This window comes from Triturus cristatus, chromosome 11, assembly GCF_964204655.1.
Source record: "Triturus cristatus chromosome 11, aTriCri1.1, whole genome shotgun sequence".
Classification (NCBI taxonomy): domain Eukaryota; kingdom Metazoa; phylum Chordata; class Amphibia; order Caudata; family Salamandridae; genus Triturus; species Triturus cristatus.
Window position 1 is genome coordinate 158,843,944 of NC_140594.1, and position 27,098 is coordinate 158,871,041.

A 27,098-nucleotide genomic window follows, 5' to 3' on the forward strand; every position below is an offset into this window, starting at 1 on the left:
CTCCAGGCCGATGTTCCACCTGAAAGTCCATCCCCTGTAGGGAAATAGACCACCTCAACAACTTGGGATTCTCCCCCTTCATCTGCATCAGCCAACGAAGGGGTCTGTGGTCGGTCTGAACAAGGAAGTGCGAGCCAAACAGGTATGGCCGCAACTTCTTCAGAGCCCATACCACTGCAAAGGCTTCACGCTCTATTGCACTCCACTTCTGTTCCCTGGGAAGTAGTCTCCTGGATAGGAAGACCACGGGTTGATCCAGGCCCTCTTCGTTGAGTTGCGATAACACTGCCCCAATGCCATGTTCTGATGCATCTGTCTGGACAATGAACTTCCTGGAAAAGTCTGGGGCCCTTAAGACCGGGGCCTCGCACATGGCTTTCTTCAATCTCTCAAAGGCTTGCTGACAAGCCTCCGTCCAGACTACCCGTCGAGGTTGTTTCTTGGACGTGAGCTCCGTGAGGGGGGCTATGATGGTACCGTACCCCTTCACGAAGCGGCGGTAATATCCCGTGAGGCCCAAAAATGCTCGGACCTCAGTCTGTGTCTTGGGGGGTTCCCAGGCCATGATGGCCTCGATCTTCGCCTGGAGGGGTTGCACCGCTCCCCTACCCACCAAGTGTCCAAGGTACACTACCGACCCCTGCCCGATCTGGCACTTGCTGGCCTTGATCGTCAATCCAGCTTGTCTCAGGGCCTGGAGAACAGCTTGCAGGTGACGCAAGTGATCCTCCCAGCTGTTACTGAAGACGGCTATGTCATCCAGATAAGCAGCAGAGAAACTCTCCATTCCGGTGAGGATCTGGTTTACCAGGCGCTGAAACGTGGCAGGTGCGTTCTTGAGCCCAAAGGGCATCACACAGAACTGGTAGTGGCCATTGGGCGTGGAGAAGGCTGACCTTTCCCTTGCTCCATCAGCCAAAGAGATCTGCCAGTACCCCGAAGTAAGGTCAAAGGTACTTAGATATTGGGCAGCTCCCAGCCGGTCAATCAATTCATCCGCCCTAGGGATCGGATGAGCATCAGTTTTTGTCACTGAATTCAGTCCCCGGTAGTCCACACAGAACCTCAGTTCTGGTTGGGCACCCGGTGGTGCAGCTTTTGGTACTAACACCACCGGACTGGACCAGGGGCTGCTAGAAGGTTCAATCACTCCTAGCTCCAGCATCTTAGTGACCTCACTATGAATGCTGGCCTTCACCTTGTCTGACATCCGGTAGATCTTGGACTTCACAGGTGGGCTGTCTCCTGTGTCCACGTCATGGACGCACAGGTGAGTCCTACCCGGGACAAGGGAGAACAACGAAGAGTACTGCCCCAGGACCTGGCGACAGTCCTCCTGCTGTTCAGGAGTTAGAGATGGGGAGAGAATCACTCCCTCCACCGACCCATCCTTTTCTTGAGACGCAAACAGATCAGGGAGAGGCTCGCTTTCCACGTCCTCTCCTCCGTCAGTCACCATCATCAAGATGACTTCGGGCCTCTCGTGGTGGGGTTTGAGGCGGTTGGCATGCAGCACCCGCAGGGGCTGACGAGGGGTCTTCAGGTCCACCAAGTAGGTAGCCTTACCCTTCTTCTCCAACACCTCAAAGGGTCCTGACCAGCGATCCTGGAGGGCACTAAGCTCTCCTGGTTCGATCACCCACACCTTCTGGCCAGGCTCCAACTCCACCGGGTGAGCGTTGTGGTCATACCACGCCTTCATCACTGCTTGGCTGGCTTCCAAGTTGTCAGAAGCTTGCTTCCACAACTTAGCCATTTGGCTCCGGAAGGCCAGCATGTAGCTCACCACATCCTGGGGGAGCTTCCTGGGAGTTCTTTCCCATCCGTCTCTCACCAGGTTAAGAGGTCCACGTACAGGGTGCCCATACAGAAGCTCGAAGGGGCTGAAGCCCACTCCCTTCTGTGGCACTTCCCTGTATGAAAAGAGTAAACAGGGTAGGAGGACGTCCCATTTCCTCCGCAGGCCTTCAGGCAGACTTCTGATCATGCCTTTTAAGGTTTTGTTAAACCTTTCCACCAGACCATTGGTCTGGGGGTGGTAAGGAGTTGTGAACCGGTAGGTCACTCCACACTCCTTCCACATTGCCCGCATATATGCTGACATGAAGTTGGTCCCCCTGTCGGACACAACTTCCTTGGGAAAACCCACTCGGGTAAAGATTCCCATCAGGGCCCTAGCCACAACAGGTGCTGTTATGGTCCTCAGAGGTATTGCCTCTGGGTACCGTGTGGCATGATCCACCAGAACCAGGATAAACCTGTGACCAGCTGTAGTTGGTGGATCTAATGGACCCACAATGTCGATGCCCACCCTTTCAAAGGGGGTGCTAACGACAGGAAGTGGTTCCAGGGGAGCTTTCAGCTTCACCCCTGTTTTCCCACTGGCTTGGCAAGACACACATGTCCGGCAGTAGGTATCGGACGACACTTTCATCTGAGGCCAATAAAAGTGTGGGACAAGACGGGCGAAGGTCTTGTCTTGCCCCAGGTGTCCTGCCAATGGTATCTCGTGAGCCAACTCCAAAAGGAAGGCTCGATAACGTTGAGGAACTACCAAGGCTCGTGACGATCCATGTAGGGGTGCCTTGGGTTCACTGTAGAGGAGGCCATCCTCCCAGTAAACACTGTAGTTCCCTTCAACGTTCCCTGCTGCCTGGGCTTCGGCCTGTCGCCTCAGCCCCTCAAGGGTAGGGCACTCCCTCTGGCCCTGGCAGAATTCCTCCCTGGACGGGCCTCCCTCCACGTGCCACTCGGCCGGGATGGGTAGGTCCTCCAGGTTGGTAACGTCCCCCTCCGCAGACTCCTGGTCCACCACCTCCGGTGGCCTATCCGTCCTACGGGGTGGAGACGCCGAGGCAGGCTCCTCCTGTCCTCGGTTCTTCCCTTGACTGGCAGCTGGCTGGGCCTTTGTTCCAGGCTCCAGCCGGAATGAACTCCCACTTCGGGTAGTCGCGGACCTTGTGCTAACACAGGCCCAGTCAGGTGTACCCAGCATCTCGGTGTGAGTCCGGTATTCCACCTCCTTCCAAGCGTTGTGCTCCATGTCATTCCCCAGCAGACAATCGACTGGCACGGCAGGGCTTACGGCAACTCGAAGTGAACCTGCAACCCCCCCCCCATTCAAAGGGAACCTCGGCCACGGGATAGTGGCCTGTTCTGCCGTCAGCCATCGCGGCTGGGTGGAGTACATCGGGAATTACCTGCTCTGGAGACACCAGCTGGCTACGCACCATAGTCATACTGGCTCCTGTGTCTCTCAGAGCCTCCCCTCTTTGGCCGTTGATGGTGATCCACTGCCCATACTTTGCGGTATTTGCGGGCACCTGGATCTTAGGAACCATCTCCCGTTCTCCCAGGGACACTAAAGTGACACCCGACCACTCCCTTCCCTTAGTTAAGGGCATCTCCTCCCCGAGCACTACACTAGCTACTCCGGGGGTCTTTCCTCCAGTGGGAGGGGGTGATCGTTTCTGACATTTCGGATCTCCTTTATAGTGTCCAACGCCACCGCACTCGTAGCAATGGACAACCCTTGGCTGCTGACTCTGGCCAGGATTAGGGTTTCTGGGTGGGTTAGCCCTAGGGGTGAATCCTGTTCCCTTTCCTTGGAAGCTATTTTGGGGGCTTTTGGAGAACTCCTTTTTCTTTTCCCCTCCCTCTTTCTTCTGGGGGGCGCCCTGTCCGGCCTTTTGAGTATCCCCTCCAGTCCCCCTTGTGGACACCCGGGTACTAGCCCAAATGTCCGCCTCCTCAGCAAGCTTCCGGGGACTGGTCAGCTTGCTATCCACCAGGTGTTGCCGCAGTTCAGGGAAACATTTCTCGAGCAGGTGTTCTTTCAGTACTAGGTCAAACAACTCCTCGTAGTTCCTCACTTCACTGCCCTGAATCCAACCTTCCAGTGCCTTCTTTGCATAGTCCAGGAAGTCCACCCAATTCTGTGTGCCCAGTTTGTGACTACCCCTGAACTTCTGTCTGTACTTTTCAGGTGTTAGTCCAAACTTTCTGATGAGCGCCAGTTTCATGGTGGGGTAGTGGGTCTGCTCATCCTCTTCGAGGGCCAATAAAGCATCCCTACCAGCTGGAGGCATGTACTTATACAATCCCCCTCCCCAGTACTTCTCTGGAACCCCATGGGCCCTTAACGAGACCTCATAGGCCGCTAGCCACTTGGCGATATCATCACCCTACCCATAGCTAGCTACTATGTCCTTTGGCAGGTAGGGTTTGGATTCCCTGGTGATCTCTTGGTCTTTGCTGCCACCATTAGGAACAGTTGGTGCCCCAATTCTTAGGATCTGAAGCTCTATCTCTTTCAGTCTTATCTCATGAGCCATCTTCTGTTTCTCCGTCTCATGAGCCATCCTCTGTTCCTCCTTCTCCTTCTCCAGCTTTGCTAAGTCCCATGTGAGCTGTCTTTTCTCCCTCCGATCTGCTAACTCCACTTCGGATAAGCCCCCACTAGAGACAGTGCTGCCCTTCCTAGAAAGTGTCCTGGGCCCTGCTGACAGGTTCCCCACCTCAGGTTGGTACATCTCAGCCCCCTCGGGGTCAGGCTCTCCATCCCTGTCTTCCTCCTCAGCCTTGCTTTCCCTGCGTGCCTCCCCCCAAGCCCTTAAGCTGGTTTGGAGTGCACCCTTCTTTGCTCCTGGGGGACAGTACACCCCCTCCCGCTGGCAAAACTCCCTGAGTTGGGCCACAGTGTACGTTTCTAGATTTTCTAGTACAAACTCCATCTCGCCCACTCAGGTTAGAGGACAGGTTTTGTGCAGTAACAATGCAGGGGGGTACCTTTAATAATACCTCCTCCCACCACCAGAGTAAATTTGGAAAAAACAAAATCCCACAATTAGGAAGGCCGCTTTGAGAAAACTCCCGGTGTAGGCCTATGGACTACCCACAGTTATTGTTGAGTATATGTAGGCACAGCTCTATCCCACCGCTGAACACCAATTTATGTTGGAAAACCACTCCCACACTAGAAGGGGTGGTGGTGGACTTCCCGAACACACTGTGGTAGCTTGGCTCGAGTGGTCAGGAATCAGGCACCGTGCTAAGCATACAATATACCCATACAATAACCATGCGTGCATCCGTTCCAAAAACGACTCTACACCGTAAAAATTATGAAAATATCTCTCTTTATCTTTTTCTCTTAGTTGCTGATTGGAAAAATAAATAAGTCAATCACAATATACAAATTTTAAATAGTGCAGGTCAAATAAATACTGTCTGAAGATTCAATAAATAGGGGTGATCATAAATATAAAGGACATAAATATAAGTGCAGGTAATACAGGCAATTAAATATTCGGAGGCAATAAATACTGTACCAATAAATATTGTGCACCAACAAGTCCTGTGGACCAATAAATATAGTAAAGCAATAAATAGGTAAAACACAATAAATACAGTGCCCCCAATAAATAATTAAAAGTATACAGCAACACTCATGTAATCAGATCACTTTTCAATTCCTAAGGGCCGATTTGGCCCAGGCACAGCTTGTAGGGTTGTGGAAGGCTTGAGGGGGGCTACTCCCTGGCTGGGACAAGGCTGAGGCCTAAACTGAGGTAGATCAAGGGGGGAATACCAGTGCCCTGGCTTTCTCTCTCCACACAACCTCTCTAGGTTAGTCCCAGTTCACCCCTGGCACAGTCAGGTTGGTTTCAGCACCTCCCTAGCCCCTTAGAGTAGTCTCTCAGGTCTCCACAGGGCCTTAGGCGCCCTCTACTCCACTTACTGCCCTTTTTCTGATGCTCCGACGCCGCTGGAGTCGTGTCGATGCCGTGAGGCGGTTCCGGTTCGATCTCGGCGGCCTCGGCACAATGTCAGTTCTTTGACGACGCCGGTAGGCGGTTCCGGTCCGATGTCGGCGGCCTCGGTTCGATCTCGACCTCCGATTCGACGGCGTCGGGCAGTCTCTACTCGATGTCGACTTCGGGCGGCTCCGGTCCGATGGCGCTCTCGGCTTCGATGACGTCAGCCGGCCTGGCCTCGATGTCGACTTCCGGCGACTCCGGGGTGCGATCCTCACCCCCGACCTCCGGTGCTCCTCCTCTCAGGTTCCGGGCGACTCCGGAGTGCGATCCTCACTCCCGACCTCCGGTACACTTCACCTCGGTCTCCGACGACTCCGGAGGGCGGACTTCACTCCTCCGATGACGCCGCTCACTCGACCTCGGTTGACTTCCTCCTCGTCCTCTGGTATTCCTCACGACCTCCGTCGGCGCCCTCTTACGACCTCAGGCGGCTCCGGGTACGACGTCTGCTTCTTCAGTCAGCGCCGCTTCTCCACCTCGGGCTCCAGGTCTCAGGCTACTCGACGCCGGACTCCAGGGAAACCAGTTTCCAGGTCAGGATCTTGCTGCTTTCTGTTTCTAAGGCCTGTTCCTGCTGTCCAGGTCCTTAGGATGAGTTTTTCTGGCTTCTTCCCACACAGGGCTACAGGCTGGGATCCATCAGTAGGGACTAGTATCAAGGGTGGGTTTATGGACCCCACTCCAGGCACAAGTTTCCACCCCTGCTGCTTCACTCCTTCCTCCTTCACTGTTGTGCTGCTCTCCCTTCACCAGTCAGGTGCCAACTGCCAGCTCCAACTGCCAACACTCTGTCTTAACCTCCCAACATTCTAAACCGCCTCCAACTGTCACAGAGTTCTGGAATGTTCTGGAAGGTGCTGGTAGGTTCCAGTGGATGCTGGTGATGTCACAGGTGGCCACCATTTTGTGCTCCAGGCCCTCAGACAGAAGTTTCAGGGGTAGCTAAAATGGCTCCCTGAATCTGCAGCAACACGAAAAAGTCTGGTGGTTCCCAAAAAGGAAAAATTCAAACAGGGTTTGAGGCAAAAGTGGGACAAAATAAATAATGATGAGGAGGGACCACCCAAAGGGCTGACAGGTCTAACACAGACATTGTATTAATGGTCAGGTAGAGATAGTAAATACATTGGGAACAATCCGCAATGACATTGTAAAAAGAGTACTTCCATCTGATACTGGCATTTTTCTAGACTGGATATAGGCAGAGATGTACTTAATGCACCAAGAATGTTTCTTTTGAATTTTTAATTGAATAGTTATTTCTATTATTTCAGCCCTGACGAAGTCCTTTTAGGACGAAACGCGTTAATAAAGGCAGCGGGATTTATCGGGCCACACTGAAGCTGTGGGCTACTTACTACTTTGGTTGAGAATTCTACTTCATATCAAGATATAAACTAGATTACTCTTTGAAATAGACGCGCAAAATCAGCAGGCATAAAATAGATGAGACCCCAATAAGAGTTTAAGTACTCTCAGTATTTAATTTTATTCAGTCCAATTTATGCGGTGCATTTGAATAACGAGAAGATTCACTTCTAATTACCAAGCCCTGATGTCCTTTTAGGACGAAACGCGTTGGCTGATTTAATTATTGAACAAAGGATGATTCAATTTATGCAAGAAAGCAACAAGTCCAAAATTGAAAAATCGAATGACCTTTTATGAAAAGAACCTGATTTCAAATATAATAAAGAAGAATCTAAATCAAGAATCATCTGCCTAATGACTTTTTCGTTCAAAGAATTCTATTATTATATTGATATCTTTGTATTTAAATTGTGTTGCTCCTTCTCCTTATAATTGAGTTTCAGTTTGTGTGGGTGATTAGCGGTAAACCACGAGAAGTGAACACTTTTTTTTTCTGACCACAAAATGTTTTTGACACTTGAAAATGTCTAGTGCGCTAGTGTTGTAGGCCCTACCGCTTGTGTTGTATTTCCCTATAAAAACAAGCCTGGGCTAAGCTTTAAATACCTCTTAATGTGTCTGTTTCACTCTGAGTCCTGATTAATACAGTGCATGTGCCAGACGATTCTTTACTAATACCTCCCCATAGCAGCCTACATAGGCTCAGGAACACTTGTCTTTCATGCTCCGTCAGCGCACTCACTGCACTAAAACTAAATCCAACTCCTTTCAGTGTGTAGAAGTAAGTTGGGTGTGCCTGAGGAAGCACTGTTATCTAGTACTCGAAGAGTTTGAGCATAACTACCTTTGAAAACTGGGGTAAACTTGCTGGGGCAGACTCTCCTAAGTTCCCTAAAGATTACGTCCAGAAACACCCAGGGACCTTAGGATTTAGTGGACAGGATACTTCAACAAACCATGGTGCATGTCCTGTCCACCTTTATGTGCAGTGCATTGACTAGAATAAATATACAAAACAGTGATGGATAGAATGCTTGAATTAATCTCAGCCACTGGTAATCACTTGGGCCACATCCCAATCGATCATTATTTTGCACATCATGTCACCTCAGTTTGGAACCACCTATATGCAAATCACTCTTCACCCTGCTCCAGCAGGATCAGTTCAGCCCAAACTGCCAAGTGAAGTCCTCCCTGAACAGGAACCCAAGCAACCGAGGACCTGTTTCGCCCTAGTGAAGGGCTAATCAATTGGGTACAGCTTGGTTCCAGTGACACAGCATGCACGGGACCTACGTCTAGGCATACCCGTCCCACTTAGAGCGACACAATAAGTATACAAAACTGTAATGGATAGAATGCTTAAATTAATCTCAGTCACTAGTGATCGCTCGGGTTGCATCCCAAACCATTGTTATTTTGTACACCATGCACCTCAGTTTGAACCCAGCTATATGCAAATCAGTATTCATACTGCTGCAGTAGGAACAGTCCATCCCAAACTGCCAACACCAGTCCTACCTGAACCAGAACACAAGTAACCCAGGACTAGTTTCATCCTAGTTATGGGCTCATCAGCCGGGTCCAGCTTAATTCTCAGTGACTGTGCACGGGACCCACAGCTTGGCATACTCACCCCTCTTAGGGCGACACAATAAGTATGCAGAACAGTGATGAATGAAATGTTTGAATTAATCTAAGCAATGGATTGGTATGCGGCCCCACGCAATTCCCAGTGGCTGAGATTAATTCAAGCATTCAATCCATCACCTTGTTGCATTTGCCCAGACATGGGTCCCATGCTTATTGTGCCACGGGATCATCAGCCTGATACAGCTTGATTCCAATTATAAGGGCGAAGCGGTCCTGGGTTGCTTATTATATGGTTCAGGGAAGACCTGGTCTGGCAGTTCAGGCTTGACTATTGAGATTGGAGCAGGGTCTAGGCTGATTTGCATATGGCTGGGTCCAAACTGAAGTGGCATGATGGGAAACTTGCTGTTGCAGGTTGAAGAACCTGGGCATTTTAATCCACTCCATCCATGTACTTGTTGTAATCAAGTACACATGTGGGCTTGTGGACTTCAGCAGTTTGTCCTCTGCACAGAAGGAATTAAAGTTGACCTGACTGTGTTGACAGATGAATGGTGCTTGTGCAACTTGGATATGTTCACTGAGCGTACTCTATCTTACAAACAAGTCCTTCAACTACCAGTAGTGCTACAAAGTTACCGCAGTATAAAATGTCATCACTCACCAAACACAGACATAAAGTATAAAGTATTAATGATGTATGGAACAAAAGACCTTGATTGTGTTGCCAGGTGAGATAATGTTTGCCATCAAAGAAAATGGCAAAGATCCTTCCAATAATCAGCATGATACACGTACACGTTCTTTTTATTTTAGTTTATTTTTTTTACCCAGATACCCATGGCAATAATTTGTGCATCGATCAATGGGCGGCCCAAGGCTTTATGGACTGCAGAGAAGTCCATTCTCCACCTGTTTTCATCTCCTCAACCTTACTTTTGTCATGAAGAGAAGTGAGATTCTCCTTTCTGTAAGAATGTTAGTGGCTCCCTATCTGCAGCCAGGTCATACACTGCCTTGCTCTACCAGCAGGTGGTGCCCTTGTACTGAGGATTGCACGCCCCCTTTGGCAGCACCTATGAACCACATGACATGGGTGCCTCAAATCTACTGTCTGCCCAGTTTTGCTAAATGCAGCTTACTGTAAAGAAACGGAAATCAAGGGAGTATAAAGACTGGTGATTGTCTTGCATTGGTCATTGATCAATTGAGTTTCCTTGCTTGGTGTTTGAAAACAGTTCTGAGGTTTATAACCCAATATTTTAGAAAATATTTATGGTGCTATTGGTGCAGAGCAATTCCTTGGACCGTATGCCTGTAGTCAATGTATGCACATATGAAACATCACAGTGTTAGGAATAGTAACGGAGGCCAACCAGTCTATTTGAGACAGCTGACTGAAACATTTCTATCTTCTCTGCAATTCTTAGGCACTGAGAAGAAGATGCTGCTCTGAACAACACCTGTGAAACATCACAGCTTGCTGATGTGGAGCAGTGTTACTCCTGGGCGTAAAACCATGCATGCTTGGACATGCTGTTTCCCAGCCACATCATGCATTGGTCGCCTTCCATTTAGGGGCTGGTCCAGTATCTTCCTTGTCTATTTTCTTCTGTGTACGCTCGAAGTGTTAATTTAATTACAACATAAAAAACAGCAGGCAATTCAATAGCATTTAAATGGCCAGTTATATATAAAGCTTAAGATGCATTATATTGATGGTAAGATAGTTTGTTTCATAAGCAAATCTCCTATTGCTAAAAGAAAATACATATGTGGCAAACTTTTGTTACTATGTTACTATGTGAAGTCAAAGATAGACAGGCTCCATAGGCCCTGTTCACACTAGCCTAACTTAATTTTCTTACCTGTAAGCCATCATCGTGTTCAGATTACATTTTAATCACTTTTTCCATAATAATTTTAGTTCTATTAATGCTAGAATTCAGATTAAGAGCATTCAATTTGTGTTGGAACTGAATTGAGGTATAATGCTATATAACATGATCGTCCACTTATGAAAGGACGCTTATGTGGTCATTTCCTGCTTTAGAAGAAAAGGATGAATGGCCTCAAAAATACCCGGTAGGTCTGGCATTGTCTCTTGTAATGCTTCATATTGCGGGCCACTGTCTTAGTGTATTGAAGTATGAATTGTTAGTAATGTTGTGAGCACTGCCTTCTTTTCTTTTTGGTCATCCTCCTCTTTCTCTTTCTCGATTTTAGTGGAGCTACTTAACCAACTCATAGTGAACGCTGGTCGTAGGATCTTTTCCTTGTCCCCGAGTCATCTCCTATTGTTTTTCATGGTTAACGTTCTTCTCTATAGTGGGGTTCCTTCTTTGCCTCCTACCATGAGAGTGGGTGCTTCCAATATTAATACATTTTTTAAAGAAAAGAAAGGCGCAGTATATATTGGTAAATACAAGTTGCTCACTTAAATTAAATACTGGTAGTGTTCAATCCCCCCTCATTGAGATGACCTGCCCGCCAGGTGTGCCTTGGACACCTACTCGTCGGCAAATGAAAACTAGAGCTTGGAACACCTTGGTGTACTTGGGAGGCAGGTTCTGGAACATGATGGGCCAACATGTACATCAGGAGTTCTTCATAAGCAACTTTGTTTTGTTGAGCACAAATGGCTCTGTTGAGGTCTGTTAATCATGTTACACAAGTCTTCAGAAAGGGTGGGGCAGGTCTACAAATACAAAACTCCATTTGGGAAGTAAGTTCAGCTCCTCTAGTTGCTTTTTAAAATCTGTATTCTTTGAATTATTTCCTAATACTAAAGTAATCGAGCATATTCCTATTTATTTCCTGAAACTATGTTTCCAGTCTCAGATGTCCATATGTTTCCTGTTCTGATTCCATCCTCACAATTTACACATTGGTTTTCTGTGGAACTCATTCCCTTATCGGCCCCACTATTTGCGCTCTATACGTGCTTTTTGGAGTGTTATAACCCAGTACTATCTTGAAAGAAGGAATGCAAAGTTTATAAAACAAATAGCATTGTATAGGGATCCATAAGGTCACAAAGTAGAACATTTGCCGATTCAAACTGCAGGATGTTTTTTTTTTTGGTGTACACACCGGTGTAGTAGGGATAAAGCAGAACACATTTAAAGAGCATGCTTTTTGAAAAAATGAATTGAATATATATTTTAGTGGATCTCTTCTTCAGACAAGTAGCCTCCGATCCCCTGAGACCTTCTTAGTGGATGGAGTTTTCTCCCTGTCACAGATATGATGATTTGTAAATTGAATGTGGGCTCTGCGGGTACCAGAGTGCAGCATTTTTATATCTGTATCTAGCGCATTTTTCAGAGGTTATCATTATCACCGCTCTTTTCTACTTGTATCTTCAATTGTCTGTTTAATAATTACTTATTTGAAAGCTCATGTTTGTTGCAGCCCATGTGAAACTACCACCAGAAAAGTTTGCGCCCAAAAAGCAAGGTGATGGGAGCAAGGAGCTTCCCACCGAGCCGAAGAAACTTCAGTTGAATTCTGCAGAGGAGCTCTATGCCGAGATCAGAGACAAAAACTTCAATGCCGTGGGCCCAGTGTTGAGCAGGAAAGCTAAAGTCATATCAGCAGCTTTTGAGGTGAAGTAACAGCATTAGTGTCTGCTCTTTATTTAATTTAATTTTTCTAATGTACAGCAATACACATCTCAGTGCAAGATCTCAAAATAGTTAACATATTAGTATTTGAATCATTGGGAAAATTAAAACTGAGAAGCCATATTTAAGAAGAGTAAAACATAGAGGTGGCCGTCGCCACTCTGTAGTTATGATTCTTCCGCAGTTTTCATTGAAAAGACATTCTTGATTTGCCTATAACTTTTGAACACATGGCCGGATCTGCACTAAATTTGGAAAGCGCATGACATAGGCAGATAAATTCCGACATTACAATTTTTGTGAAGGTCCATAGAGGCAAAAAAAGTTAAGGGGGTTCAAAAAGTTGTGTTTTGCGTCTATTATTTTAACCTAATTTAGCATGAAACTAGGACTTTACTCAAAGCGTGCTTTTATTGGTTTGGTGTAAATTTGTTCAGTAGATTTTAAGATATAAGTGTGTAAATAAGGTACCTGGTAACCTTGAAAAGGTTTACACTTTAGTACACCTGTGCCATTTATAGTCCGCAGAAGTTAGGACTTCAATTCAGAAAACAATGGACTCCCATCAGTCAAGTGGAGTTTTTGCCTCTGGTCGACTACTTCAGGTCTGCAGACACAAAACCAATGCTGTGACATGTGATAACTCTAATTGGCTGACCATAGGAGTAAAATTATTCTAGCAGCTGTCATTTCAGGACGCAGGGCATGGTCCCTGTGCCCGGGGGGGGAAAGGGCGGGGGGAGGGCAGGTTAAGCCAAGATACATTAGGGAGACCCTCGAAGAGCACCCCAAAAAATTAAAAAATGATATACAGAACTCAATGGACTACTTTTTAAGGCCATGGACCAAGTAACTCTAAAATGGCACCCACGTCCACAATCTAGTTTTCAAGGGCACAGGCAGAGGGAGCCAACTTGGGTGTATTGTGTCCGTGGAATAGTTTTGTGGCCCCTAGAATGGCAGTACAATTTGAGGTTTAGTCCGTGGCCTATCAGCACTCTAAAAAAAATAAATGGCAAATTCCAAATATGTACATGAGAAAGACCAGCTAGGAGTGCTCTAGGTCAGCATTTATAAAAGGAGGTCCATTCAACTCCCACTGACCCTCTTGTGAGTCTGATGCATCTGGACATCTAGTAGGATTACATCCTACTCGTTGACCTCGACTTCCACCTAGACAAACCCAGTGACAGGACACCGCATCCCTCCTGGAGAACCTTACCATTATTGGACTCAAGAAGCTAGTCACCGCTCTAACCCACACAGCCGGACACACGCTTGACCCCATCTTCTCCGCCAGCTGGAACATCACCTACAGCCACACATCCGAACTCCTCTGGACCGACCAACACTGCATGCACTTCGCCTCGCCCACTGTTCACCAGCGCCCTCACCGAACCCGTCATAGCTGGAACAAGGCTACCGAAGAATGTCTCTTCGCCTTTCTCAGCACTCCACACTGCTGACATCAACAGATGCCAACACCTCAGCACGCAACCTTCACCAATGGATCTCCAACATCGCCGACACTCTGGCACCCCTCATGAAGGCACCAGGCAAGCATCACTCCAAGAAAGCCAGCTGGTTCCCTCCCGCACTCCACGAATCCAGACGCACCTGCAGACGACTCAAGAAGAGATGGGGGAATCCCAGAAAACCACGCAACCTTCAAAACCGTCATCAACGCACACCACCTCCTCCTCAAAACCATAAAGAAACCGGCCCTCCAAGACAGAATCAACGACAATGCACAATAGCAAAGAACTCTTCGCCATCGTAAAGGAGTAAGCCTGGCCCAACAGGGAGACCAGACGTCCCACCGTCACAAGACCTCTGCAACAAACTCTGTACCTTCTTCCACCACAAGATCAGGCAAATATATGACAGCTTCAACACCCAAGACCCTGCCACAACGCCAGTCAACACCGAACGCAACCTTGCCGCACCCCAACAGACCCCGCTCAACTGGACTCCGCTTACCAATCAATCAATCAATCAATCATAGGCATTTGTATAGTGCACTGCTCACCCAGAGGGTCTCAAGGCGCTGGGGGGTGGGGGGGGAGGAACGCTACTGCTCGAACAGCCAGGTCTTGAGTTGCTTCCTGAAGGCGAGATGGTCTTGCGTTGTCCGGAGGTGGATGGGGAGGGAGTTCCATGTCTTGGCTGCCAGGTAGGAGAAGGATCTTCCTCCGGCGGTGGCTCTGCGGGGGACGGTGGCGAGAGCGAGGCCGGCGGAGCGGAGCTGGCGGGTGGGCTTGTGGAAGGTCAGGCAGTTGTTGACGAACTTGGGGCCCAGGTTGTGGAGGGCCTTGTGTGCGTGGGTGAGGAGTCGGAACGTGATTCTTTTGTTGACGGGGAGCCAGTGGAGGTCTCAGGTGTCCGGAGATGTGGCTGTGTCGGGGGATGTCCAGGATGAGTCGTGCTGAGGCGTTCTGGATCCGTTGGAGTTTCTTCTGGAGTTTGGCGGCGGTGCCGGCGTAGAGGGCGTTCCCGTAGTCCAGCCGACTGGTGACGAGGGCCTGGGTGACCGTCTTCCTGGTCTCGGTGGGGATCCACCGGAATATCTTTCGAAGCATGCGCAGGGTGTTGAAGCATGAAGACGAGACGGCGTTGACTTGTCTGGTCATCGAGAGGGAGGAGTCCAGGATGAAGCCTAGGTTGCGTGCGTGGTCCGTTGGCTTGGGGGTGGCTCCCAGGGCGGGGGACCACCAGGAGTCGTCCCAGGCGGAGGGTGATGATCCCAGGATGAGGACCACCGTCTTGTCTGAGTTCAGTTTCAGGCGGCTGTTCTTCATCCATTCGGCGACGTCTTTCATCCCTTCGTGTAGGTTGGCTCTGGCGGCGTCCGGGTCGCTGGTGAGGGAGAGGATCAGCTGGGTGTCGTCGGCGTAGGTGATGATCTTGAGGTTGTGTTGACGTGCGAATTGTTGCGAGGGGGCTCATGTAGACGTTTAAGAGGGTGGTGCTGAGCGATGACCCTTGTGGAACGCCGCAGATGACTTCGGTGGCCGCTGACCGGAACGGGGGGAGGCGGACTCTCTGGGTTCTTCCGGCGAGGAATGAGGTGATCCACTCCAGGGCCTTCTCCTGGATGCCGGTGTTGTTCAGGCGCTGTACCAGGGTGCGGTGGCAGACCGTGTCGAACGCTGTGGAGAGGTCCAGGAGGATGAGGGCCGCAGTTTCCCCGTTGTCCATTAGGGATCTGATGTCGTCTGTGGCTGCGATGAGGGCGGTCTCCGTGCTGTGGTTGGCTCGGAAGCCGGATTGCGAGTGGTCGAGGGATCCGTTGGTCTCGAGGAAGGCGGCTAGCTGTCTGTTGACGGTCTTCTCGATGACTTTGGCAGGAAACGAGAGGAGCGAGATGGGGCGGTAGTTCTTGAGGTTGGAGGGGTCTGCAGTTGGTTTCTTCTGCAGGGCACTGATCTCGGCGTGTTTCCAGCACTCCGGGAAGGTGGCGGTGTTGAAGGAGGCGTTGATGATGTCGCGGAGGTGGGGTGCGATGATGTGGTCGGCCGTGTTGAAGATGTGGTGTGGGCAGGGGTCCGTAGGGGATCCGGAGTGGATGGTGTTCATTGTGCGTGTTGTGTCTTCGGTGCTGACTGGGATCCAGGTGCGGAGGGTGGCGGTGGGGGGCATCGGTTCGGTGGTGGGGTTGGTGGTTGGTGGGCCGAAGCTGTTGTGAATGTTGGCGATCTTGTCGTGGAAGAAGGCTGCGAGGGAGTCGCAGAGGTTTTGCGAGGGATTGATGTCATTGTTTCCGGCGTCGGGGTTGGAGAGCTCTTTGACAATGCTGAAGAGTTCCTTGCTGTTGTGGGTGTTGTTGTCCAGTCGTTCCTTGAAGGCTGTCTTCTTTGTGGCGCGGATCAGTTGGTGGTGTTTGCGGGTGGCGTGTTTGAGGGCCGTCATGTTGTCTGTGGTCTGGTTGGTGCGCCAGGTGTTCTCCAGGGAGCGGCAGTTCTTCTTGGAGGTGATGAGCTCGTCGGTGAACGAGGAGGCTTTCTTGCTGCCGCGTCTGCTGGGGGGGTTCTTCTTCAGTGGTGCGAGGGCGTCTGCGCAGTTGGTGATCCACTATGTGAGGTTGTTGGCGGCTTCGTTGGGGTCCGTTGAGCTGGTGGGGGGGTTCTGGCTGAGGAAGGTGGTGAGCTGGTCACCGGTGATCTTGGTCCAGCTCCTGCGGGGGGCTTGTTGAGGGTGGTGGTGGGTCGTCGTTTTACTGAAGCTGAAGTAGACGCAGCTGTGGTCTGTCCACTGGAGATTGGTGGAGTGGCTGAAGGTGACGTATTTGCTGGATGAGAAGACTGGGTCAAGCGTGTGGCTGGCGTAGTGGGTGGGGGTGGTTACCATTTGCTTGAGTCCGAGGTTGTCCAGGTTGTCCAGCAGAGCAGTGGTGTTGCGGTCCTTGTTGTCCTCCAGGTGGAAGTTGAGGTCCCCCAGGAGGATGTAGTCGGTGGAATTGATGGCGTGCGGGCTGACGAAGTCTGTGATGTCTACGCTGAACTGTGTGCGTGGTCCCGGTGGTCTGTAGACGAGGGTGCCTCTGAGCGTGGTCTTGGGGTCGGTATGTATCTGGAAGTGAAGGTGTTCGGCGGAGGTGAAGGTGTCCTCGGAGTTGGTCGTGATGCGGATGGTGTTCTTGTGGATGATGGCGATGCCTCCTCCTGTCTGGTTGACGCGGTCCTTCCTGGTGATTTTGTAGCCTTCCGGGACGGTGATGGCGACGTCGGGCGCTGAGGAGGCGTTCATCCCGGTTTCCGTCAGGAAGGCGATGTCTGGTGCTGTCGAGTCGAGGAGGTTCCAGAGTTCGACGGCATGCCTGTGAACGGAGCGGGTGTTGAGCAGGATGCACAACAGGTGTTTGTTGCTGGGGCTCGGTTTAGCAGGTGCGGTGTTGGGTCGGAGGCCGGTGAAGCGGCAGGTGAAGGGTCCGTGGGTGCGACTCGGGGTGGCTCGGTAGCAGGCGGTGTTTCGGCCGGCTTTGAGTGCGTGGAGGGTTTTGGCGTCGTAGATGTGCAGGGTGTGCTGGCGAGGACCAGGGGGTCTGGCGCTGGGCGCGGTCCAGGCGCGGACGGGCGTAGACGGGCTTACCTTTGGGGCACCTTCGGCGCTCAATCGGTGCTCCCGCTGCGCGCGTCCGCTGCGCGGTCGCTCTGGGGGCGTCATAAGTAAGGAGCCGGGAGGGAGGAGCAGCTGGGTGGCGGGAGCGGGGCGGCGAATGGAATCACAGGGGGGCGGGGCCGCAGGGAGGCAGCGGCGGGAAATTCCAACAAGCAGCGGGCAGCGGGAAATTCCCAGGAGCAGCGAGAAATTCCCAGGAGCAGCGGGCAGCGAGCCAAGGAATCTGCAGGCAGGAGGCGGCAAAGGCAGGCAGGAGCGGCAGCAGCGAGTGGGGCGACCAAGCCCTGTGGAGGGCTGAGCGGTCACACACTGTGGTCCACTACGGTCCACTTAAGTAAGGAGCCGGGAGGGAGGAGCAGCTGGGTGGCGGGAGCGGGGCGGCGAATGGAATCGCAGGGGGGCGGGGCCGCAGGAAGGCATGGCGGGAAATTCCAAGAAGCAGCAGGAAATTCCCAGGAGCAGCGGGCAGCGAGCCAAGGAATCTGCAGGCAGGAGGCGGCAAAGGCAGGCAGGAGCGGCAGCAGCGAATGGGGCGACCAAGCCCTGTGGAGGGCTGAGCGGTCACACTCTGTGGTCCCCTTAAGTAAGGAGCCGGGAGGGAGGAGCAGCTGGGTGGCGGGAGCGGGGCAGTGAATGGAATCACAGGGGGGCGGGGCCGCAGGGAGGCAGCGGTGGGAAATTCCAAGAAGCAGCGGGCAGCGGGAAATTCTCAGGAGCAGCGGGAAATTCCCAGGAGCAGCGGGCAGCGAGCCAAGGAATCTGCAGGCAGGAGGCGGCAAAGGCAGGCAGGAGCGGCAGCAGCGAGTGGGGCGACCAAGCCCTGTGGAGGGCTGAGCGATCACAGACGACGCACTCAAAACCATGAAGAGCATCCACTCTGGAGCCCCATCGGACCCATGCCCGTATCACATCTTCCATAGAGCTGCCACCTGCATCGCCCCAGAGCTTCGCCACACCATCAACTGCTCTATCGAAACCGCCACCTTCCCCAATGACTGGAAACACTCGGAGATCAACCCCCTGCTGAAGAAGCCATCTGCCGAAAGAACTTCAGACCCATCTCCCTCCTTCCCTTCCCAGCTAAGGTCATTGAGAAGGCCATCAACACCCAACTCTGAGTTTATCGAAGAGAACCACATCCTGGACATCGCTGAATCCAGCTTTCAAAGTAACCACAGCACTGAGACCGCACTCCTCGACGACGACATCTGCTCCCTTCTCGACCAGGGTAAAACTGCAGCCCTCATCCTACTGGACCTCTGAGCCGCCTTCGATCCCATTTCCATGCGCACCCTAATTATGAGACTCGCCGACATCCACGACAAGGCCCTTGACTGGATCCACTCATTCCTTACCGGCCAAACACAGCGAGTCAGACTGCCTCTGTTCCTCTAAGAACCTACAGAGAACAGCTGTGGAGTGCCCCACCCTCTTCAACGTCTGCATGGACCCCACTCGCGGCCATCATAAACCACTGACGCAACGTCGTCTCCTACGCTAACGACACCCAGCTGATCCTCACCAACGAACCCACAGCCAACGACACCCAGCTGATCCTCACCAACAAACCCACAGTCACCAGAATCCACTTTCACTGCGAGATGAAGGCCGTTGCCACCCGGATGGAAGACAGCTGCCTCAAGCTCAACTCGGACAAGACGGAAGTACTCCTCCTGGGACCTGCACCCTCAGCCTTGGACGCCTCCTGGTGACCCGCCCCACTGGGAACTCCTCCCACCCCCACAAACCACGCACATAACCTCAGCAACATACTGGACTCCTCGCTCACAATGAACCGCCAGATCAACGCCGTTTCCTTATCCTGCTTCCATGTGCTCTGCCTGCTTCGAAAGACTTTCAGATGGATCCCCACAGAATCCAGAAAGCCAGTCACCCATGCATTCATCACCAGTAGACTTGACTATGGCAACCCACTCTACGCTGGCGTCACCCAGAAACAGCTCAGGAAACTTCAAAACAAACAAAATACCGCAGCCAGACTGGTCCTCGACATTCCCAGCCACATAACACAACACCTCCGACAACTCCACTGGCTCCCAGTCAACAAGAGAATCACTTTCAAGCTCCTCACATATGCCTACAAAGCTCTCCACGACCCTGGACCAGCATATCTAAACCACCGCCTCTCATTCTATGTACCCGCCAGACAACTTCGCTCCCCCCAACTTGCCCTGGCCACCGTCCCACGGATTCACAAGACCATAACCAGAGGAAGATACTTCTTCTACCGCGCCAAGACCTGGAACACCATGCCCCTGCACGTCCGGCAGACCCAGTCGCTGACCCAATTCAAGAAGGATCTCAAGACTTGGCTCTTCGACTGAACCTCCACGCCCAGAAGGATCAGCAACCCATAAATCCCCCATCCCCCCCAGCACTTTGAGACCCTCACAGGTGAGTAGCCATGCTTTACAAACTCTTGATTGAGCATTGAGGGCTGACATTTCTGTGGCGTTCACAGATTATTTTACATTTGGAGGTGCGAAGTGGCTGCCTGCTCATGTAACCTTCCTCCAGAAAAAGGGCTGTTTTCTTGACCTCATGTTCTAAGCAGCAGAAGACAAGAATAGGAGTCCCTTGGCCTCACAGCATTAAAACTTGGACAGGATGGCACAGTCAGGTAACCATAACTTCCAAGTATCTTCAAGTGCAGCAACACTGGAGCAGGGGGAGGAAATACAGTGCCTTTAGGTGGCAGGAGATAAATTAAAAAGAAGCAAGGGCTTTGAGGTATGGGAGTTCATCAGTCATCAAACCTTTGTATAGAAAATGAAAGCTAGAAAGGTCACTAATAAACCCGGCCTAGCCGCAGGGCCTTACTGCAAGCCAGACCCATTGGCAAACCCCTGCAGTTCACAGCTAAAGACACCATGTGGGGATTGGGAAATAAGTGCATTATATAAAAAAAAAAAAGATTTCAAATTGAAATTTACTGAAAAAGCACTCTATAACTCGTGCTGTTCGCCATGCTCCGTAACATGAGCTGGTAAAACAAGTAACAAAGAGAAAACCCGTTTGAGTTATGGTGTCCGTTGCTTGCCGTAATAGCAAATTTATGTGGGTTCACACATTATTCCTTAAACGCACACACCTCTAAACCCACCGCACCACCACCCGCCACTGGGTGGTTATAATTAGGACCACTTGTCCATAGGAAAATAATGTTTTGACTGGCGCATTTGAATTGGCACAGGGAGCTTTATTTCCCTTGGGAGCAAGCACTCTCATTGGCTGCCAGCTCCATCAGAAAATGTTTGCTGCCAGCCATTACAGGACGCTGGGACTTAGTCCCCTCTCCTGAAGTTAAAAAATATAAGGGGGCAGGGTAGGGATGCCCTGCCCACACTAGGGCCCATATGGGGCCCAGAGGGCCCCCTCCCGCCCAAATACAAAAGAAAATCAGCAGTGTTTGCTGCGACATCGGGTGAAAAAAATCGCAACTGGGGCTGCATTCTTCAGTTGTAGGCCATGGTGAGCCCCACCCTAGGGGCCGCATTGTTTATTTACGGGGTGGGGGGGAAGCACGGCTTGAACCCTTGCTTGGTTTTATGCCATCAGCCGTGCCAAGATGTATGCTGGTGGGAGGGAGCTACAATTGGGGGAACAGTTCCATTATTGGCTGTTGTGATCGTATGGCTTTTTTGTGGATGTTCACCTGGATAGTTGGTTGTGTGATTTGGGACAAATGACTTTATCTCAAATTGTAAAGTTCTACAAAATGCAATGTTAAAATATATAAACAAGTGTTGCTTGCGGTGTAGTATTGTGCAAATTACATGTTCTGACCCCACCCTTCTCATCCACCTTTCACCCACCCTAGTGTGTGTGAGCAGCATCTCGTGCTTCCGGTGTTGCATTCGGCAGTGTGCTGATGCTCCGTGGATAGCTATGCGCCCCGTATCCAATCCTGGAAAGTGTCGGTCTGTGTTCACAAAGGTACGGAAATGAACAGTTCGACAGTCGATGCCTGAACACAGAGTGAAGCAAAATGGCGGATGCTTTTTTTTGTTTTTGTTTCGCTGGGCATCTAACCGAGATCGTTAGGGACCACATCCCCTGGCGAGGTTAAAACACGTCCTTACTGGAGGGGTGCGAAGATAATCGAGGGGTTTCAGGAGGATTGGGTGATAATGGAACTGCGACTGCGGCTCCATCGCGTTGACGTCTTCATTATCACCCTCTGCACAGGCTTGCCCGCTCGTGCGACTGACACAGTCACACACTTCAAACGTACTTCATTATATAAACTTTCTTATTCAATAAAAGAATAAAAACAGGAATTTGATTTTAAAGGAGCCACCGTGTTATTTTTTTTATTGAACAACTTGTTTTCCACATGGCCTTTCCATGCTAGCCAGTATAATACTTTGTGGAAACACTCTGGAATTTTACATTTTTGGACACTTATTTTACATTTTTGTACTTTTCTATTACTCTTCTGGAATTTTCAATATCCATGACGAGACATTTATTAACAGTAAGGTTTTGCACGGTCTTATCCAAACGGGTAATTCTCCTAGTATTTATACACTAGCTTCTGTAGGAAACGAATGCTTGGGGTTTCAATCCTCGTAGTAGGAACGGGTGGTGCATCAGCTGTTAGTACTGCTTGCTTAGTCTGTTGCTTGGGTGATCCAGAATAGAGATGACGGCAAGAAGAGCTGTAGTATTGGATGCAAATATCGTCGGCAAAGTCATGTGTTGCTGTCCAATGCCCCCGACTTGAGATGGCACGTCCGATACAGTTCTAAATAGAAACCTTTGTGTAAAGGCAGGTCCCCGTGTGAAGGCCTCTTTTAACAAGGGCGTAATATAATGGGGTGGTTATTTTCAATTGTTAGCATGTGTTTCCAGCCGACTAATAATGGCGAACAATAATAAAGACCACCATTACTACAGCACGTGCCGCCGACCAATAATAATGGCCACCATTACTACAGCGCGTGCCGCCGACCAATAATAAAGTCCACCATTACTACAGCGCGTGCCGCCGACCAATAATAACGGCCACCATTACTACAGCGCGTGGCGCCGACCAATAATAATGGCCACCATTACTGCAGCGCGTGCCGCCGACCAATAATAAAGGCCACCATTACTACAGCGCGTGCCGCCGACCAATAATAATGGCCACCATTACTACAGCGCGTGCCGCCGACCAATAATAATGGCCACCATTACTACAGCGCGTGCCGCCGACCAATAATAAAGGCCACCATTACTACAGCGCGTGCCGCCGACCAATAATAAAGGCCACCATTACTACAGCGCGTGCCGCCGACCAATAATAACGGCCACCATTACTACAGCGCGTGCCGCCGACCAATAATAAAGGCCACCATTACTACAGCGCGTGCTGCCGACCAATAATAACGGCCACCATTACTACAGCGCGTGCCGCCGACCAATAATAACGGCCACCATTACTACAGTGCGTGCCGCCGACCAATAATAATGGCCACCATTACTACAGCGCGTGCCACCGACCAATAATAATGGCCACCATTACTGCAGCGCGTGCCGCCGACCAATAATAATGGCCACCATTACTGCAGCGCGTGCCGCCGACCAATAATAATGGCCACCATTACTACAGCGCGTGCCGCCGAAGGCATTGCTTCTGGTCCTTCCTGTCATGCAGCTCCATGCTGCTTCTGAAGAGGAATGACGGGCTGATTCCATTCACGGGGATGGGTACCTGTGATTTTCTTTTTTAATAAGATGAACCAATTTCTGTGCACTTTGCTACATTTTATTGTTCAATAAAGTACTTCCTTCTGGAACAAGAAACCCGTGGCTTTAAAATTGCACTGAGATCTCTGGAGCAGGTTCATAAATCCACTGAGTAGTCTTAAGTGCGTGCCTGTTGTCAAGATTTTCATGAATTGTGCATAATATAAGGTCCAGGTTGAGTGACGTGGCTGACTGTTTTGTTTAAAAGTCTGAAATAGTTTCTAGTTTTTCACTGCAGAGTGCACCTTCAAATAGTAATGACATGGGCTTAGGAAATAATTTCTCTTCTTACTTTGGCTTGATTGGCCAGCTTGGAAGGACGAAATTTAGGGCCTCAGTTCGACTTTTGCGCTGTTGCGCCTGCTCTCCACCGGTACACCTGCGCCAAAGCCGTGCAAGGACCGCCTGCCTGATCACGAGTTGAACTCGTGGAAGGTGGAGGGTCGTTTGCCTTTCCCATGGCGGTGCCTGGAAAACAGGCACCGCAATGGGAAAGGCAAAAAAGTTCCAGCACGGCATGGATGGTGACGTCCATGACGTGCTGGAACTTTGGGGGAATACAGACAGACATGTTGTGCCCCCCTGAATGTATCCCCATGGCGGGGGGAGAGGATGGGAGCCCTGTAGGGCCCCCTTTGTTCCTCCACCTCCAGCCTTTTCATGGCGAGGATCCCGCCATGAAATGGCTGGCGGTAGGGGAACTCGTAATATGCATCTTACATTGTGGAGCAGCTCCGCCAGGGAACAATTGTTCCCTGGTGCAGCCGGTGGTCCTCCGCCGCAACGACTTTTGAAATTGTAATGCAGCAGACTGACCACCGCCAACGCGAGTCTGGCGGACGCGAAATCAGGCCCTTAGCTTTTCTGTTCATGTACACTAGGAATTGGCCCAGATTCTTTCATTCAGAAGCATGTCGGGCTTGTGTTTTGCGACTATAAGTAACATCAGAATATGGAGATCCACAAGCATTCTATCTTTAATGTGCTGAACAGACTGGGCCTCATTTCATATTTTTTCTCAATTTAAATATCCTTAGTTTATTGTCTTCAGGTTGTGTTCATTAATGTATGTTATGCGTACCCGTAAACTAGCGGCCACCTCCAAGTAATGTACAGCAACAGGTCCTGAGCTAAATTGTGAAATGTATTTTATGTATGTTTATTACTATTTCCAGGAAAGACACAACGCTAAAACTGTTGGGGAGATCAAGCAGTTTGTTTCACAGTTGCCACACATGCAGGCAGCAAGAGGGTCTCTGGCAAACCATACATCGATTGCAGAACTCATCAAGGACATTACAAGTAAGCGATGGCTGCCATTCTGTGTCGTCCTAGCTCCCTTTCATCTGTAGAACCCATGATCTGAACACCAACAACAGTCAGGTCGATCACATGGTTGTGTCCCACTAAAAAACAAGCATTGGCATAGCCAATAGGTCTCGGCTTTGGGACCTTATAAGTGTTTAGCCATGCAACAGTTGCATAACTAAATACTTATAAGGTCCCAAAAGCGAGACCTATTGGCTATGCAAAGCGGCCGTGAAAGTGATCGCGATCACGATCAAACATCAAAGCGGCCGCGAAAGTGAAAGTAATGGCGGTAAAGCGTGGCGCGAGCGCCCGGGCACATGCACTGTAGCTCTAGGCTGACCTGGTAGCACTTTTTGGAGCCCTCTCAATAAGTCTCGCCAGACCAGCGCATGCGCTGGGTCAGGCGAGACCTAATGAGGACGTGCAACAGGAGGCATCATTGCTTGAAATGGGATTTTCTCAAGAACTTCACCGAGATCCAATAGTTGCCTTTTAATTCCACAATGGACAGTTTAGCCCTGACTATAGAGTTGGAAACAAGGCTGTCTTGACTAATTTGTCCCCTCCGGCTACATTAAATCCCGGCCTGCTACTAGTGTCCCCCTGTAATACGCAACCTCAACTAGAGTTGTAGCATTTGAAGAAATGTCAAATGTGGACAAATCTTGGAGTGGGAATTAAATGTATTGTCCAGTGTGTGGGTTGGTGTTTTTAGGGCACAGGAAGCATCTGCCCTAACAGTAGCCACCATATTACAAACATCTAGACAGTGCAAAAAGCGATTTTTGGAATTCTTAAATTAATCTCAGCCACTGGTAATCACTCTGGGCCACAGTCCATTCAATTGCTTTAAACTCTTATGCGACATTGACGACTGGGGCCAGCCAAATGCAAATCCATGTTGTCCCTCCCACAAGGAAGACCCAGCTGCCGTATGTGTAGTAAATACATTTGTATGTTAAAGGAAAATGTGATATGTGGTCTAATTGGCAGAGTTGCAGACTTTGGAGCTGGCGAACCAGGTTCGAGTCCCAGCGTTGGCTCACCATCCTGTGTGTGATTGTGGGCAAATCGCTTGATTTCCCCGTGGAAAAAAAGGAATCCGACTTAATTTAATATAATATTATGCTCATGGAAAGTGCTGCAATGCCCTTGAGCCAAGTGTAAAACAAAAATAAAAAACATCTTTTATATTTGAACAGGGTTTAGAATAGTACATGGAACACACCAAGAACCATACCTGCCACCGCACGCGGTGCCACCGTGTGACACACGATATCGGCTCCCATCACACAGTCTCCCGGTGAGGAGCCGATATCACACAGTGACAGTGAAAACGAGCTGAAAACTACTGTAAATAGTGGTTTTCCAGCCCGTTTTCCGAGGCTTTGAAATGTCTATTTTCATTAAGGGGTGTGAAAACACCCCAAGACATCGGCACCAGCCTCGTCAAGCTTTGTTTTTTCAGGGAGCAGGGGTTTGGGGGTGGATGGGGTTCAAAAGTTTCTTATATTTACTTCTCGGCACGAGGCCCGGCACAGTTTAAGGCCCCGCCTCCTCCTCACACGGCGAGATTGGTCTTCAAGGTGGCAGGTATAAAAAACCATACTGAAGAAAATGCAGAAGAACAGGTGGCTATTCAATGCATGGAAGTGAAGTTCAAGCGAGTCATGGAAGAAGTATAGCTAGCGAAGCTCCGAATTTGGTTCTAATGGTATTCTGTTACATGCTAACAAATCTATCGAGAGCCATTTGTCTTGCAAACGTCTTCCTGTTCCAGCTAATTGAAAATATCAACACTCTCAGTAGGCTCAATTTGACTTGCACTCTGCAATTACAGGCACATTCTTATTTTCCTTTGGAGACGATAGGCAATTGAACAATGCATGTTTTTCAGCTCTCATGACTAATCTCTAAAATTAAATATTTTTTCAAATGTACTTTTTATCGAATTAACTGTGATTGCTTTTTTTTTATTTTTAAATGATGAGCTAATCCAAGTCTAAAAACAATGCTAAGTAATGTTTTTAAAATCCTTTTAGGCAGTGGTGAAACGTAAATGCATTGCTTAGCGTTGCCATCTGGTAAAATATTCTGTCATGTTAACAAATGTATATAGTGCTGTATTGCCATCGGTATGGCCTCGCAATGCTTTTAGGTGTATAGTGTATTGAGAAACATATTACACACATCAACTATATCTGCTTTGCTGTACTGTCTTTTTTTAAATGTTTGGATCAGAGCTAGCGGGATCCAGTGTGCAGTCACATTGTAAATTTGAGTTTTATATTTCAGCATCAGAAGCTTTCTTTGATAATTTGTCCGTGGAACAAGAGTTCATGTCGGGAATAGACACTGACAAGGTGAGTTCTTTGGAGCATCACCTGGCTCTGAGCTCGGGGAGGGGGGAGAGTGCACTGTGTTTAAAAATAACTTATGGTTTTAAAGCACCTTCTGTGATGGTTACTTGTGTTTTCAGGCAACACTAAAAATGTCAAGATAACTC

The 27,098-nt window shown here is 49.7% G+C and overlaps 1 protein-coding gene across 1 annotated transcript in view; it reads left to right on the forward strand.

Moving 5' to 3' along the window:
• The window catches only part of VPS33A (VPS33A core subunit of CORVET and HOPS complexes), a 158,026-nt gene that overhangs the window by 113,574 nt on the left and 17,354 nt on the right, over positions 1 to 27,098 (forward strand). Inside the window, exons 7-9 of the mRNA XM_085633316.1 lie at positions 12,198 to 12,391; positions 24,457 to 24,583; positions 26,888 to 26,955. Coding sequence (XP_085489442.1) covers positions 12,198 to 12,391; positions 24,457 to 24,583; positions 26,888 to 26,955 — 389 coding nt within the window. The remainder of the gene's footprint in view (positions 1 to 12,197; positions 12,392 to 24,456; positions 24,584 to 26,887; positions 26,956 to 27,098) is intronic.